The following is a 17,147-nucleotide window of genomic DNA, read 5'->3' on the forward strand; positions in this document are numbered from 1 at the left end:
TTGCGAATCTCGTTTACTGACGTCTTAATAAAATAAGTCCCGACAATGTATTTAAAATAAAAAACTATAAAATTTTATTTTTCATTATAACAGAATTATCTACGATTACTTACTCTCTGTAAGGAATTTTGTAATTGGTCCAGTTGCTGCTTTTGTTTTTGTAATTGCTTATCTAAGTCTGCTAAGGCTCGCTCTTTGTCTTCTACTTGTCTACTCTTATTTTCTACGATTCTTCTTTGTTCCTCAAATTGTTTCTTAGCTTCTTCGATCATCTTCCTCTCTTCGGCCAATTGCCTCCTCTCGGCGGTATGGTCCTCGGCTGGTTTTTGGGCACTGACAGCAGCTGCACGCTTGTGAGCCTCTTGGAGTTCCATCTAGAAATGTTGCAAAAGATAAATAAACTTGAAATGAAAAAAAGAGACATCTAAAAATGTTGCAAAAGATAAATAAACTTGAAATGAAAAAAAGAGACATCTTATATTTCAAGTCGTTCAGAGAGGATCATCATCCTCTTACGTATGTTCACCCTCATTAGGGCTGCTCTGAACGAAAAGACAAATGATTGGTCTCCCAATGCTAAATTAAAACAAATAATTCGATACGGACGCTGTAGCGACATCTACTTAAAAAGTTCGAAGCTTTATTTCCGAAGAAATAAAAACTTCTACTGGGACCAGATTCTGGCATGATACAAAGAATACGTTCTCACTGTATCATGAGATTCTGGTAACTGCTGTATTCGTGATTTCTAATACTTCCAAAGCGGATGAACGATCAAATAAATAAACTTTTTAGTATTATTGAATAAAAGCTTTGGTTTAGTAAATTAAAAGAATGTTAAAATAAAAAGATAAATACCGTGTAAATATTTATTAACAAGGATAAAAGGAAGAAAAAAAAATATAATATCAATAAACCTGTAACATAAAAAAAATTAATGAAATTTTATCAAATTCAAGAAGTAAATATAAACCATAAATAAAACTAAAATATTAAGCATTTATCACAGTTAAAAAAAAGTTAAATAACTAAAACAATTAAAAACACCCAGAAACCCAAAAGAAAAAAAATCATACTATTCAAGTGAGGAAACTGTCTGTGTTTCTCTAAACATAAAACTATAATTAAAATTAAAATATAATATTTATTTAATAGTGTTAAATGACTCTGGGGTCAAGTGTTGTATTCATAAGCATAGATAATACGGCGCACATTATAGGCTTGGATCCCGCGTACCAAAAAAAGTTTATTAATAGCAAGCTGAAATTTTATTAATAGCTTAACGGTGTCTAGTCGGACAAACTTTGATGTATGGGAACACTGGAGCAGGGGAAGTTTTAATTGTGGAAAGTGTCATCCTGACAAGTTTATGATTGTGAAAACTAGCAGGTTGTTTTTAAGCTTATTCTTCTTTCTCGAAACTCCTAAGCTTATTCAATAGCAAAATTTATATAATATATGAAAAAAATGTTTGTTCGACAAATATGTTGGGCATTTTCCGCAAGTCCGAAATTATGTTGGTGATAAATAGCAGTCTAATTTTTGCATGAGAGTTTAATGAAAGGGTAACACATCAATTATGAAATTTCAATAATGAAAGGGTAGTCTGACGTTCAAAACCTGTAACCTATTCCACAGTTAAAACTTCCTCTGTTCCAGTGTTCCCTTACATCAAAGTTTGTCCGACTAGATACCGTTAAGCTATTAACACATTTTCAGCTTGCTATTAATAATCTTTTTTTGGTACGCGTAATCCAGATCCATTATGGATGAGAAAATTAGACTCACTAGTTTGTACCAAAATTTTATGCAGAATTATGACAATAAAGCTATAAATAAATTTAGATCTCTCCCATCATGAGTCCATTTCTAGGTCCTTAGTACTAATTTTTGTAGATTTCCGGAGAGTATTTTACATTCTGAAATTTAGATAAACAATTTAACATTTATTTAGAAAAGATATTTCAGATTGCACAACAGAACGAAAGAGGCATCAAAATGAATGGTCTTTCTATTACATAGTAACATAAGACATGCTGACAATACGACAATAATAGCCCATAATAAAATATATTATAGGACTTGCCAGATTTACTGCGGGTGAGAGTATCATATTATTATAGTATCATAATATAGGAAACAATATCTTAAATGGGGTGGGAGAGGAGTACGGCCTTAACATCAACATAGCAAACAAACAAATATACAGGGTGTCCCGAAAAGATTGGTCATAAATTATACCACAGATTATGGGGTCAAAAATAGGTTGATTGAACCTCACTTACTTATATACAATAGTGCACACAAAAAAAGTTACAGCCCTTTGAAGTTACAAAATGAAAATCAATAGAGATTTTTCACTGAAAATGGACATGTGGCATTTTTATGGAAGCAGAATCTTAAATAAAAATTAAAGTGAAATTTATGTACCCCATAAAACAATTATGGGGGTTTTGTTCCCTTCCCCCCCCCTCCCCCAAACTTTTGTGTGCGTTCCAATTTAATTATTAGTATGGCACCATTAGTTTAACACACTCTTTTTAAAACATTTTTGCCTCTTAGGACTTTTTCGATAAGCCAGTGTTTATCGAGATATTTTTAATATTTATCGAATTCATCACATATTTGTATATGGTTAAGTACGATTATAGAGACCTGTTAATAATCTGAAAATGTATTTATAATTTACATTTTTAGGTATATTTTGAAAAAGAAGCCACATGTCGATAAAAGGTGACATCAAAAAAAGACTAATAGGTAAAAATTTTTAAAAACACTGTGTTTCACCAATGGTACCACAATAATAGTTTAATAATTGGAACGTACACAAACATTTGGGAGGTTTAAAGGAACAAAACTCCCATAAAATTTGTATGTAAGTATATTAAAAAAGAAGCCGCATCTCGATAAAAACTCGCTTATCTAAAAAATATTAAGAGACAAAAAGTTTTAAAAACGTTGTGTTTAACTAATGGTACTACAACAATGAATTAATTGGAACGCACACAAAAGTCTGGGGGGTTTAAGGGATCAAAATCTCACTATAATTTTGTTTTAAGATGATGCTGCCATTAGAATGATACATGTCCATTTTCAATAAAAAAATTTTAAAAGTTTTCGATATATTGAAAAAAATTGATTTTCATTTTGTAATTTCAAAGGGCTGTAACTTTTTTATGAGCACATTTGTACTAAGGTAAGTTAGGTTCAATCGAACTATTTTTGACTCCAGAATGTGTGGTATAATTTATGACCAATATTTTCGGGACACCCTGTATAATATTCAATTAATAACCCCATATGGAAACTCAGTTCAATATAAATAATATGACTATTGAACGAGATCAAAGATTTAAACACCTTGGAGCTAAATTAAACAGCAAGTGGGACTATGACGTGGAAGGGAAGGTAAGAGTAGTAATGGCTAAAAACGTCTCCGTTAAATTTAATAATTCTTGATAGTTTTTCGAAGTGATTCTTCGTCGTGAAGTTCTTTTAATCTTTTTTCCTTTTATTCTTTTAATCTTGTGAATATGGGTTTTCAAATGCTACATAAAAATGGCCGACCCTGATGTATGTACGGAAGCAAGACCTGCTCACTTAAATTTGAGATCTATGAATCGTGGGGAGGTTTTCGACATGTTGTGTCTCGGGAGGTTGCTTCGAATTCCATACGTGAACCATGTAACAAATGATGAGATCCTAAGAAGAGCACTTAGTGTCCAAAGAGGATCGATAGACCTCTTAAGCATCGAAAGGCTCCATCTTGGGCCATATTGTACGGTATAACAAATATAATCTCCTAAATGTCATCTTAGTGGGTAAAGTTGAAGGTCCGAAGAGGATCTGGAGGCAAGCAACATTCATGGTTCAGAGACATAAGAAACTACTGTGGCATGTACAATAATAGAAAGAGCAAGGATCCCTGTACATTCAACAACCAGGAATAATACCTACGCGCTGTATAGCGTAGGCCACCCAAAGAAGATACATATTTTATTATGACTTTATTTTTGCAAAACTATTCATTTTCAAAATTGAAAAAATTGTGACCAATAATTATTTTTCGTCGATTTTGTTGAATTATAGTTCTTATAATTTACTTTATACACAATATCTGATTGAGTGCCTTTATTAATAGTGAGTTTAAACGTTGAAAAACCTTTAAGGAAGCTTGAAAAACGATATTCAGATTTTTATAAAAAGTGTACCCTGAGATGTGTATTTGATCAGGGGAATACTGCAAAACAACTAACTGTATGAAACATCCAAAAATGTTTATATAGGAATCAAAATTCTGATTAATAAGTTACCAGACCACTTACTATCGCTCTACTGGAAAAATTTGAAAAATTAAAAGGACACCAATCATAAAATATACCATTAAATATAGATATTTAAGAAATGATATTTACCAGATATTACAAGGAATACAAAGTTCAGACCGTCTTAAGGAAGTAAACTATAGTCCCAACCAATATCAACAATGCAGTTTAAAATTGGTAAATAAGTACCTATACAATAAATATATTTTCCAATATTAAAACAATTACTTCTACATAGTACATAAAAAGTTACCTGATTTCTTTCAAGCTCTTGAACCAACATCTCAAGTTGTGACTGCAGCCTTTCTTTTTCCGTGGTAGAATTCTTAACATCCGTATGTGCTTTCTCTAGTTCTTTTCTTAACCGCGCCGTCTCCTTGTCGTCTTGCGGAGGAGGTTGTATTCCCCTTTCTTTCTGATATTGTGCCATCTGTTGTAGTTGCTGCTGTAGCTGTTTCTCCATAACTTGAATCCGTTTTTGAAGATCCTGTGCCGTTTTTTCGGCTTGATCCGCTCGGTCTGTTTCTTGTTGTACGACTTTTCTCCATTGTTCCAGTTCAGAGTCTCCCCTGGCTCCAGATTCATGAAGAAGTTTTTCTGCTTTATCTGCTCTCTGCCGGTGTGTGTCTCTTTCCTTTTGTATTGCTTGTAGTTGTTGTTGTAGTTTAGCGATTTCTTTGTCTCTATTTTCAATAACATCTTTGGTTCCTCTTTCTACATCTTGCGTCATCTTCTTCTGTTCTGTTTTAAGTCTCATTACTTCAGCTTTTTGTTTTTCTAGTTCTGCCTCGCTCTGGTTTAACTCTTGTTGGAAGTTCATAAGCATGTCTTGAGATTTTTCTAGCTGCATTACTAGTTGATCTCGTTCCATTGTTAGCTGTTTTATATCTGCCTCATACTTAATTATTTGCTTTTCTATCGATTCACCTTGTCGACCTTGCTTGTCAAGCATTGTTGCCATCTTTTCTCTTTCCCTAGAAACCTAAACAAAAGGGAACACATTATTAAAACTTTGTTCCCATTATTATCAAACAACTTTTTTTTTTAATGGCATGGACTTTATGCCATTCAGCCAGTCACAACATGAGGTACTTAGTGTCATGTGTAGTGGTTGTGTTGAGTAAGTGTCTTGTTATTTTGCAAAGTCGGCGTCATTGTCTTTGCAAAGAGCCGCTAATTGTATCCGAACGTCTGCGGTCCCTCCGGTGAGTACCGATCATCAAACAACTTAATCAAGAGATTAATTAGTGTACGATTTGGCTGTCGGTGTTTTGTAATGAAATACTATTTGGTTTATAATATGTGATTTAACACTGTTTGTTATTATAGTAGAACAAAAAATCTTGAATATTTTGAGTTCCCGCCTTAAACAAAATAAAGAAGTAACATTTTAAAGGACCCTTATATTCTAATATTAAAATTTTTAACTTTTGGAAAAATAACTAAAACATCTTAAAATCTTTTTGACAACCAGTTAGACAGAGGTCTCAGTATAGTGAAATCAGAAGTCCAAAAATAATATAAAGCACCTGCACCAGACCAAATCCGTGCTGAGCCACTTAATCCTTTGGAAGAGGAAAATATCTACTTAATCACTTTATTTAACAAAATTTACAACGAAGGAAAAATGCCAGATAATTGAAGTCACTGTTTTTCACATTGCCAAAGGAAAGCAGGCCCACCACATGCAGCGATTTTAGACTAATCAGTTTGATGAGCCACACACTTAAGGTACTTTTACGAATAATTCAAAATCGAGTTTTCCTTCTGTGCAAAAGTAGAATGGATAATAAGCAAATTGGAATTGGAACTGGTCTAGGAACTATACGGAGCCAATATTTTGTATGCGCGTTCGCTTACAAAAAAAGTTGTGAGTATGTACCGAAAGGACATGTATCTTTGTTTCATCGACTTCAAGAAGGCATTAGACCAAGAAGAGCACGATACACTTAATAAATAATCGCAAATAATCGTACTCAAAACTAACCATCGAAAGTGGAGTACGACGGGGTTGTATTTTATCACCCAGTCTTTTTAATCTATAGTCTGAAGATACCTTTTGAGAGACACTGGACGACAGGCAAGAGAAACTAGGCGGAGAAAATCAACAATGTAATCAACAAAATTTAGAAGATCTCCAGACATAAGTAAATGTAGTCAGTGAAGCGAGTTATCGGAGAGGACTTCAAATTAACATTTCAAGGACAAAGTGGATGGCAGTTGTAAAGACTAATATAGATCAAGTTGTGTCTTCTCTTAATGGAGAGGAGATACGTGTAAACATAAAAGATGGAGAGAGGAGAACATGTAAACCATTTTAAATACCTTGGCAGCTGGTTAAATGTAAATTGTGACTCTGATGAACAGTTTGAACCAGGATCGAAATATCACGTATGGCTTTTATGACCCGGAAAATAGTTTTATGTAACAGAAACCTGTCGATGCATATTTGCTGGAAAATCTTGAAATATTATGTGTAGTCTACCCTATTATATCGTTTTGAGATATGGACATTAAAACCACACTGCTTACCAAATTACCCACATAACAATTTCATATTCTTAGTAGATTCATAGAACATACTTTTCAGAAAAAGTATATGCTGAAAATATGAGTAAATATCATTGCAAATGTGCAGAGCATATACTGAGTATATACTATATTACAGTACTTAAACGTTCTATGTATATACTTAGAATGTACTACCGCACTTCTTTTCAGTATATACCAAGAATATACTTTTTAGAATATTACGAGGAGGTGCTATAAACCTTCTATTTATATACTTATAACCTACTACTGCACATCTTTTTAGTATCTGGGAAGAATATACTTTTAAGAAAATTCCAAGGAAGTGCTATATTGCTCAGAAGTATGTCTTCAGCATCACCTAATCTCATCTTAGGTTCTACTGGTTCTACCAAGTACCTAGTTGTTACATATTCCCATTGCATTTGAGAATGAAGTTAGTAAATTCTACAATATTACTTAAAAAGTAAGTATATTTAAATTTTAGTTATTTATATCCATATTATATAATATTTATCTTAACTAACCTATACGTAACTAAAATTTATATACTTAAATATATGTACTTACCTACTATTTAAGTAATATTGAGTTACCAAAATGAATCATATTTTGAAGCACCGCAAACAAAATAAAGAGATTATGTATGTTCCTAGTCCTAGTCCTTTTAGTACTTTATCGTTCGCCTTCATCCCTAACACTGCAATTAGACACAAATAATGGTTGCGTTCAGATGACCACAGCGGCTGACAGTCAGCAGAAATCGGCTGAGTGGTTGTATCCAGCGCTGATAGGGAAACTTAGTAAATCTCTCAGCGGCTGACTTCCAGCGGTGTCGTCTAAACGCTACCGCTGGCTCAGCTGTCCAGCCGCTGTGGTCGTCCGAACGCACCCAATGTCTGTTTTCGTTTTCATATTTTACCGTTGTTTCCTCAATCCCAATCCAGGTAGGAAATTGTCAGAATGAGACTGGCCGTTTGCAGTTTGGTTGGTTGTGGGTTTTGGCACGTTTTGATGTTGGAATGGCCCATATCACGTCGATATAATTCCGATCCGATATTTTATAAATACTTGCTTTTACGATCTGGTAATAAAAATGGTGTATTCTTTAAATTCTTTGTAACTGAATGTACCTAATCCAACGATGTAAAAATTACTCATGATAAACTTGAAATGGTAAATTCATGTCAATTATGAAAACGGACATTTTTGTTTCGTTAATACAATTAATGTTTAAACTTTTTTACCATACAATTAAAACAATTTTAAGAAATTAATTTGTCCAATACTAACTACATACATAAATTTTATTAATTATTCTGAAAATTACGAAGTTAATAATCTATAAGGCTAACATTATTAGGTATATAATATTTTTAAGATATTTTAAAAGTACTTATAAGTATGTGTTAAGAATAAACTCAAATATACTTTTAAAGAATATTCGATAAAGGTAAATTCTAAGAACAAACTTTTACGAATATTCCGAGATAGTATACGTACACGAATGTGCTCAGTATATTCGGTACGAGAATATTCTTTGAAGTATATGCAAAGAACATGAGATTTAGAATGTTTTTTAAGGTACATGCTTTGCATGTACTACGCATATTATACTAAAAAGATTATACTCCGACAAATGTTGGCAGTATATGCTTTGAATATGATGCGAAGATCATTGTTATGTGGGTAGAAGCATTCGAATTGTGGTGCTATCGACGGATTCTAAAAATATCGTGGACTTCGAACAGTTTCAATGAAGATGTTCTTAAAATGATGAATTCAGAACATCTGCTCATAAAGAGGACAAAAACAGAATACTTCGGCCATATAATTAAAGGACCTAAATACCATCTAATTCGTCTTATTATACGAGGAAAAATGGGGGAAACGAGACGAATTGGTCGAAAGAAACTTCCATGGCTGCGTAATATTAGCCAGTGGTGTGGTTTCACAGTAGAAGAACTATTTTGCTCAGCAGCCAATAGAGAAAGGTTTCAGCACATTGTAAACACGCTGACGGCCAACGTCTGAATACGAACACGGCATGTAACGAAGTAGATAATGCTTTGGGCAGAATCATTATATTTCAAGAAAGATCAAGAGACCTTTAGTCTCAAAAAAGTCATCCGCAGTATAAAAAATGACGACAACCAAAACATAAAGCTTTCTAGTAAGATATAACATTTTAGTAAATCATGACGTTCATATAAAAAAAAAACTAAAATGATCACTACATTCCTTGTAGTTCTATATCGCAAAATATAATACCATATAACACATAAAATAACCACTGAGAATTTTGTTGAAATACAAGTGAAAAAACACAACATATTCATGATCATCTTTCCAGACCATGCTTCCATATATCTACAATATATTCTTACCTGCGCTAATTCTTGCTGTAACTTAACAATAGTTTCTTGTGATCTGTGATCTATCGTCCTCCTTTGTGAATCCAATCCAGTCCTTATTTGTTGTACCTCCGCCCGAAGTACATCTCTCTCCTGTTCCATGGTCTTCCAATCAAGATTGTCTCTTTCTATCCTCTCATGCATTCTAGCAAGTTCATTCGCCATTCTTTCAAATTCGATTTTAGTAGCCTCGTTGGTCTGTAAGGCATTGGCCAAATGTTGCTGAGATTTCTCCAGTTCTTGCGCAAGACGACCAGCCTCAAGTTCAGTAGCATCTCGAGCTTGAATTGCCTTTTCTAGTTTTTCCTTGAGTCGTTCAATTTCCAGCCTTTCGTCATTTCTTACCTTATCGGCAGCTAAAGTTTGCCTTCTATCCGCTTGTGCGATCTCTAATTTTAATTTTTCGTTGTCTTTGTCCAATTTTTCTGATTGAAGCTTTAATTTCTCGTACCTATCTCTTAGTTTCTCACATTCTATTACAGCACGTTCAAGATCGTTACGCTGCTTATCTTGTCCACCAGATACTTTAGACACTTCTTGTCTCGCGAGGTCTAATTGTATAGACACCTCGTGCAACTTTGTCTCTAGTTGTTGATTGGTATTGAGAGTTCGTGTTAAATCGTCTTTGAGTCGTTCCATCTCCATGCCTCTTTCTTTTTCTTGCTCGTATGTAAATTTGCCTCTTGTGGTTTCCATGTGGGCAATTTCTTTTCTGGATCTATCTAGATCTCCTAGTGTCTTGTCAAGTCTTTCCCTCAACCTGCAAATAAAAGTAATATTGAGTTTACTTAAAAGTTAATATAATGTATTTAATAAAAGATTATACTTAATAAAAAATTCCGAAAAAATGGCTAATATCTGAGTTCATCTCAATACCCATAAAACCTAACGCAATGAAATGTGGAGCATTATAGGACGATCAGTTTAATGAACCATGTTTTAAAAGTATTCTTGCTAGTGATCCATGAACGTGTCTAAAAAACTAGACGATAGCATAACAGAAAAGCAACTGGGATTTAGAAAAGGCTTTGGCACTAGAGAGGCTTTATTTACTATACAATCACTCATAGAAGGGTGTCGAGGTATCAACTGTGACGTATGACTTTGAGAAAGCCCTCGACTAAATACAACACAGAGGCTTGCAAACATATTAGCCCGATCAAATAACGATCTGACAAAAAAAAAATAAAGGAAGGACGAAAACTGGGGAATAGGTAGTTGAAATTGTCTATTATTATGTAAGAAAAAGTTTACAATTCTGCATCCCCTCCATTTTACAAAAACCCCTGTCGGGGATGAAAAATATACATTCAAAATAAGTCCGAAATTGAATAAAACTACTAATTCTAAGCAACTTTTGTTCTATAGAGTTTTTTCACTAAGTCAATACTTTACAAGTTATTTGCGAGTGAATATGTTCATTAAAAAAAAAACATGTTTTAGAACGGTTTCTCGCAAATAACTCAAAAAGAAAGTATTTTATCGAAAAAAATAATCTTAGTAAAGCGATAGCTTATAAAAAAGTAAAAAAATGGTGTATACATGAAGTCTGTATATCCAGTAGAAGCGGAGTTGTAGCTAATAAAAAGTAGGTTCTTATTCGTCCAATTCCAAATCGAATATTTCAACGTAAAATAACCAAAAAACGGAGCATTTTCCGGGGAAAATTCATTATAACTTTTTTTGAAGTGTTTAAAAAGGTTTATTTTTGTTTTTTAAAAAAACTTTTTACATTAAAAGTAAATGAGTTATGCTCAAAATATTGTTGGTCGCCCCCAACGAAAATCACCCCCTAATTAGCATCCCAAATAAAATTAATCGTTACCGCTTCACAAGTTACTTTGCTTATGTATTCTTTATATGATCTGATCTGTAAGTTTCATTGGTTCAAAATGTTCGTTTTTCAACAACAACACAATCTGAAGAAACAAATAGCTCACAATGGAAACGGATATCAAGATATATAAATCACCAATAAGACCGATAATGACGTACACAGCGGAAACAAGAGCAGATACGGCGAAAACACAAAGATTGCTGGAAACAGCAGAAATGAAAGTCTTACGAAAAATAACAAACCAAACTCTAAGATACAGAGTAAGAAGTGAGGAAATACGAGCGAGATGTGGTATAGAAGAGTTAAACATGTGGACCAAAAGAAGAAAGATAGAATGGAAACAACACATAGAAAGAATGACAGAAAATAGAATAGTACTACTAGCAAGAGACAAATCGCCAAATGGAAGAAGATCACTGGGACGACCAAGGAAAAGATGGTCAGACAATGTCAATTGAGGCTAAAAACCGAAGTAAAACAGGCATTGAGCCTGTTTATAAACTAGCAAGAAGAAGAAAAATACTAACCTGTCAATTTCTGCACGTAAGCGATCGCTGTCATCTCTTGATCTCTCATCTCGGTCAAATTTGGTATACCTGTCTCTTCCTTGTACGTTAGATTCTCGTAGAGCATCGTATTCGGCAATTATTTTCCTAAATTCAACTTGAAGTTTATCATGTTTGTCACGAGCCTTTTCTACTTCTACTTGTAATCTGGCTGATTCCTCCTGAGATTTCTCGTAGCTAGCCTAAAACAGAATGATAAAATATATTTTTGGTTAAAATACTTAAATATGTTAAAACTGTATCGGAGAAGAGAATAGAAGAAAAAGTACAAAAATGAATATCTAACATAATCTCTGCATAACTGAGCTAAAAAGTAAACCAAAAATGAGTTATATGAATATTCTGAGGGATATGGAGAACCTCATGAAGGGCAGAACTTTTCTAGAGTCTTTAGTCGAGCCCCAAAATATGTTTAGGCACGAAATGGTCTTCACCCTAGTCCTTGAGAAAGATATAGGATAAGCAGTAATCAGGACCCGCATAGGGAAGCATAAGCTAGATCTGGGAATAAAAAACTGATGATTAAAATCAAAAGATGGATGAATCTGGTCAAACCATAGCCTTCTAAATTGACGTACAAAATATTGAAGACCTCTACTTTGAATAATTATTTATATGGGAAATAAGCCACAATTAAAATGAAAAAAATAATTTTATTAACGTTTCGACGCCCAAATCGGGTGCCGTTGTCAAAATACAAAATATTACTAAAATAAACTAAAGTGTTGTTGCTAAGCAAAAAAATTCTTCTAATAATTTATTTAATCTCACTCATTTATATTGGCAATTCAGACATATATTATACATTTTAAAGTAGAAGACTTTAAAATGATATTGCCAATATTTATGAGTTGCGTTCCTGGGACGACTTACTGAAAGATAGTTCATTCGATTACATGAAATTAACCCCAACTCAAGAATATCCGTCATAAAAAATTATAGCATGTGATATGTCTTTAAAAAGACAACCAAATTCAACGACAGTAAAATTCTCGCGTTAGAGACTTCATAGTAAATCACAAGGGAAAACCAGGAAAAACCTGTGATACTATCCCGACATCGTAAGTATTTGGTCTTACATTAATTTACTCTCAAAAAATAATACCAAATTCTGACTTGTAACATGTTTAAATTATAAATAATATTAATAATACTAGATATATAAGTAATACTAAAATATAAAATATGTACTAGCTCGATATTATTGACTTACTAATCTTGGTATTTTCTTTCTAGTATCACAGGTTTTTCCTGGTTTTCCCTTGTGATTTACTATGAAGTCTCTAACGCGAGAATTTTACTGTCGTTGAATTTGGTTGTCTTTTTAAAGACATATCACATGCTATAATTTTTTATGACGGATATTCTTGAGTTGGGGTTAATTTCATGTAATCGAATGAACTATCTTTCAGTAAGTCGTCCCAGGAACGCAACTCATAAATATTGGCAATATCATTTTAAAGTCTTCTACTTTAAAATGTATAATATATGTCTGAATTGCCAATATAAATGAGTGAGATTAAATAAATTATTAGAAGAATTTTTTTGCTTAGCAACAACACTTTAGTTTATTTTAGTAATATTTTGTATTTTGACAACGGCACCCGATTTGGGCGTCGAAACGTTAATAAAATTATTTTTTTCATTTTAATTGTGGCTTATTTCCCATATAAATAATTAATCATAAAAATGCCACAAGGAAATAGCTTCAGAACAACTCTACTTTGAAGGCGTAAAAAGGTATCCCTCGAGACCATTTAAGTTCTATATGATTTTAATTAGCGTCCTATAGGCAAACCTTCAGCACATTAAGGCAGCTTCAGCATAACATAAGGCAGCATGCTGTTGCTATGAGAAAGTTTAATGTAGCTTTAATACAGGAGCCTTGCTGTTACCAGGCCAAATCAGAGGCCTACGTTCTGAAACTGTTTTTTTTTTATGACATGTCTAATTTTAGTATAATGTTATATGGGATGGGGGCCACAATTATTGGTGTAATGAAAATTACATTTTTAATGTTTGACGTTTCGATTTGCACTCCTGAAATCGTTCTCGAAAAAATAAAAGAAATTATTCTGAAAAATTGTTGGATTATTTTATAATCTTCCGCTAATAGCAGCATATATGGAGTCGAAGAACAAAAAATAATAATATATAATATGCATCACACAATACACGGATGAAAAATTTAATTTTCAACAATCCACGATATAGTCCAGTCACCCGGGGGGTCCAACGGCCTCCTTTATTCAGATGGACTTACCCAAGTTTTTTTATGTACACTCACCGGCACAAAAAACGGGCACCCCAAAAAATGGGTAATTTTTAATATCTTGTATTTCCTAAACCTGATGTCCGATTTAAGTAATTTTTTTAATATGTTTAATATGTTTTAATATGTTTTTTTTAATATGCCTTATTCTTTAACAATATCGCTATAATAATATTGTTGCTAGACAGGTACATTGTCATTGTATACAGGGTGTACGAATCAAACTGTGTTTTTTTCTCAAACTTTGGAACACCCTGTGGAGTGTTATAGCTTTTATAAAATACTGAAATTAAAACCCAACTATAGCCTCAGGTTTTCATTCTGTTTCTTTATTCATTCGCGTATGTTATATAATAATGCCCGCAAATGCTTCGTTTCCGAGATAGGGGGTGTTGAAATTTTTCTTACAAACTGACGATTTATTTATTGCTCTAAAACGGTTTGTGATGTGTAAATGAAATTTGGTAGATTTTAAGAAGTAGTTATTGCGCATTTTTTGGCATACAATTAAGAATTTTATAAAAAACGAATAACCATTTTCAATTTTGTTGCAAAACGAAAATACACCCGCTTCGTATTCTAGTTTAATCAGAGAGTGCAGCAAGCACCTCTACCGGTTTCGAAACTTATTAGTCTCTCATCAGGAGGCACATATGCTGCTCTCTCTGATCCAACCAAAACAAACCCCGGCGTGCAGTCACGGATTGCAACGAACGAAATGGCATAGATTCCCTAGCGGCAACTGCTAGCAAAAGAATAAGTTTTCAATCTAATGGGATGTAAAATAACATAATGTTACTCTACATCCCACCAGACTGAAAACAATGGGCACCTTCTCTGGTTACACCTCCGAGGCTTCTACAATTTGCAAGCCATAACGGATGCTGAGACTAAGGAAGATGAAGGAATTTTACAATTTATAATTCACGTCCCATCTGCTGAGCGCGGTAAAGTTCCAACGAGAATGGTTCCCTTCGTACTCCAATCGGAGTAAACATGTAAATAAAAAATGAATAACCATTGGCGTGCATACGGGTATAAACATTTTAGATATATCCCGTATGCACGCCAATGGTGAATATAAAATGCTTAATTGTATGCCAAAAAATGCGCAATAACTACCTCTTAAATCTACCAAATTTCATTTGCATATCACAAACCGTTTTAGAGAAATAAATAAATCGTCAGTTTGTAAGAACAATTTCAACACCCCCTATCTCGGAAACGAAGCATTTGCGGGCATACGTTTATAAAGCAAACTGTCATTACTTTATCATGCAGAATTACCCCTTAAAGTTTGCAGTACTTATTTAAAAACACCCTGTATTGACGAAAAACAGGGGTAGTTGTTAAAGTGCCTAACTTTTTCATTATCCAACAGAAGCGAATGAATAAAAAAACAGAATGTTAAGAAAACCTGAGGATATAGTTGAGTTTTAATTTCAGTATTTTATAAAAACTAGAACATTCCACAGGGTGTTCCAAAATTTGAGAAAAAAACACAGTTTGATTCGTACACCCTGTATACAATGACAATGTACCTGTCTAGCTAGCAACAATATTATTACAGCGATATTGTTAAAGAATAAGGCTATAACATATTAAAAATATTACTTAAATCGGGCATCAGGTTTAGGAAATACAAAACATTAAAAATTACCATTTTTTGGGGGTGCCCGTTTTTTGTGCCGGTGAGTGTACTTTGACCCGTAGAACACGAATTCTTTGGGTAACAGTTGATCCGTATATCGGTAAGATATCTTTAAACAAAGAACTTGAGGAATTACATAACAGTGATTTTTCGAAAAACAAAACTTTTTTGTATTTTTTTGGGTCATTCTACGCAAAAAATGTTCTTACAAGTTTTTTCGTAGGAAGCACAGTTTTCGATATAAACGCGATTGAACTTTAAAAAAATCGAAAAATTGCAATTTTTGAACCCGAATAACTTTTGATTAAAAAACAAAATAGCAATTCTGCTTACCTCATTTAATTATCGGTTTTGATTATTTGCATTGCTAAAAATTAAATTTTTTATTGTTAAACCAATCTATAAACACATAGAGCTTAAGTGGTATTTTCAATGCATCTCTCATTTAAAATCGAACGAGTAGGCGCGCCTACAAACAGGCAATTTCTACGTAGCATGTATTAAAACGCATGCATTGGGCACGGGAAACACTATTTGTTTATAGCTTTGTTTGACAATAAAAAAATTAATTTTTAGCAATGCAAATAATCAAAACCGGTATAATTTGGCTTTAAATTTCAAATTCGATACGCAGAATTGCTATTTTATATTTAATCAAAAGTTATTCGGGTTTAAAAATTGCAATTTTTCGACTTTTTGAAAGTTCAACCGCGTTTATCTCGAAAACTATGCATCCTACGAAAAACTTGTAAAAACATTTTTTGCTTAGAATGACCCAAAAAAATACAAAAAAAGTCTTGTTTTGCGAAAAAGCGCTGTTATGTAATTCCTCAAGTTCTTTGTTTATAACAGTCTTATCAACATCCGGATTAACTGTTACCCAAAAAAATTCGTATTCTACGGGTCAAAATACATTAAAAAAAATTGAGTGAGCTTATCTGAATAAAGGAGGCCGTTGTACCTCCTGGCGACAGGACTAATAAAAAACGTAACATACCTTTTATTTTTACCTGAAGTACTAATAAGCTTTACCAAGGTGAACGAGTTATTACAAAAATTGGAGCTCACTTAATACAAACAAAGTTATATTATGTACCTACCTGTACTTTGGCAATTTGACCATGTGTTCTTTCTATTTCGTACTGCATTCTCTCGTTATCGGCATGAAGCTTTTCCTTTTCAGTTTGAATTCTTCTTATTTCAATTTGAGCCTTTTCGTATCTGTCCCTTACCATTTCGATGTCAATATTCATTCGTTCTAGTTCTTCCTTAGATTTTTCCTCAATTTCTTTGGATCTACAAAACAACTTTGTTTAAAAAATCTCTCTATAGAGTTAATAAATCGGTTACAGTTTAGTTCCTTAGAAGAAAATAGAAAATAGTGAACTGCATAAGAATATAGAAGGCAAGGGAAAACCATTGCATTAAAGGTTTATCAGAACGTCCTTAGACATCCTTCATGGCAGTCAGAAGCCACAGAGAAGCCGTTACTGATCATGGAGTTACAAAGTCAAGATTCGGCAGGGAAGGTACAACTTACTTAGAGCACGAGG

The 17,147-nt window shown here is 33.3% G+C and overlaps 1 protein-coding gene across 5 annotated transcripts in view; it reads right to left on the reverse strand.

Moving 5' to 3' along the window:
- LOC114325450 (ELKS/Rab6-interacting/CAST family member 1) overlaps positions 1 to 17,147 on the reverse strand; it is a 607,107-nt gene that overhangs the window by 14,935 nt on the left and 575,025 nt on the right. For all 5 annotated transcript variants that reach the window (XM_050642808.1, XM_028273526.2, XM_028273523.2 and 2 more), the window contains 5 exons: positions 16,695 to 16,890; positions 11,633 to 11,853; positions 9,242 to 10,028; positions 4,579 to 5,307; positions 114 to 374 (listed from right to left, as the gene is read on the reverse strand). In XM_050642808.1, the coding sequence (XP_050498765.1) occupies positions 114 to 374; positions 4,579 to 5,307; positions 9,242 to 10,028; positions 11,633 to 11,853; positions 16,695 to 16,890 (2,194 nt within the window). The remainder of the gene's footprint in view (positions 1 to 113; positions 375 to 4,578; positions 5,308 to 9,241; positions 10,029 to 11,632; positions 11,854 to 16,694; positions 16,891 to 17,147) is intronic.

Source organism: Diabrotica virgifera, chromosome 1, assembly GCF_917563875.1.
Source record: "Diabrotica virgifera virgifera chromosome 1, PGI_DIABVI_V3a".
NCBI classification, from domain to species: domain Eukaryota; kingdom Metazoa; phylum Arthropoda; class Insecta; order Coleoptera; family Chrysomelidae; genus Diabrotica; species Diabrotica virgifera.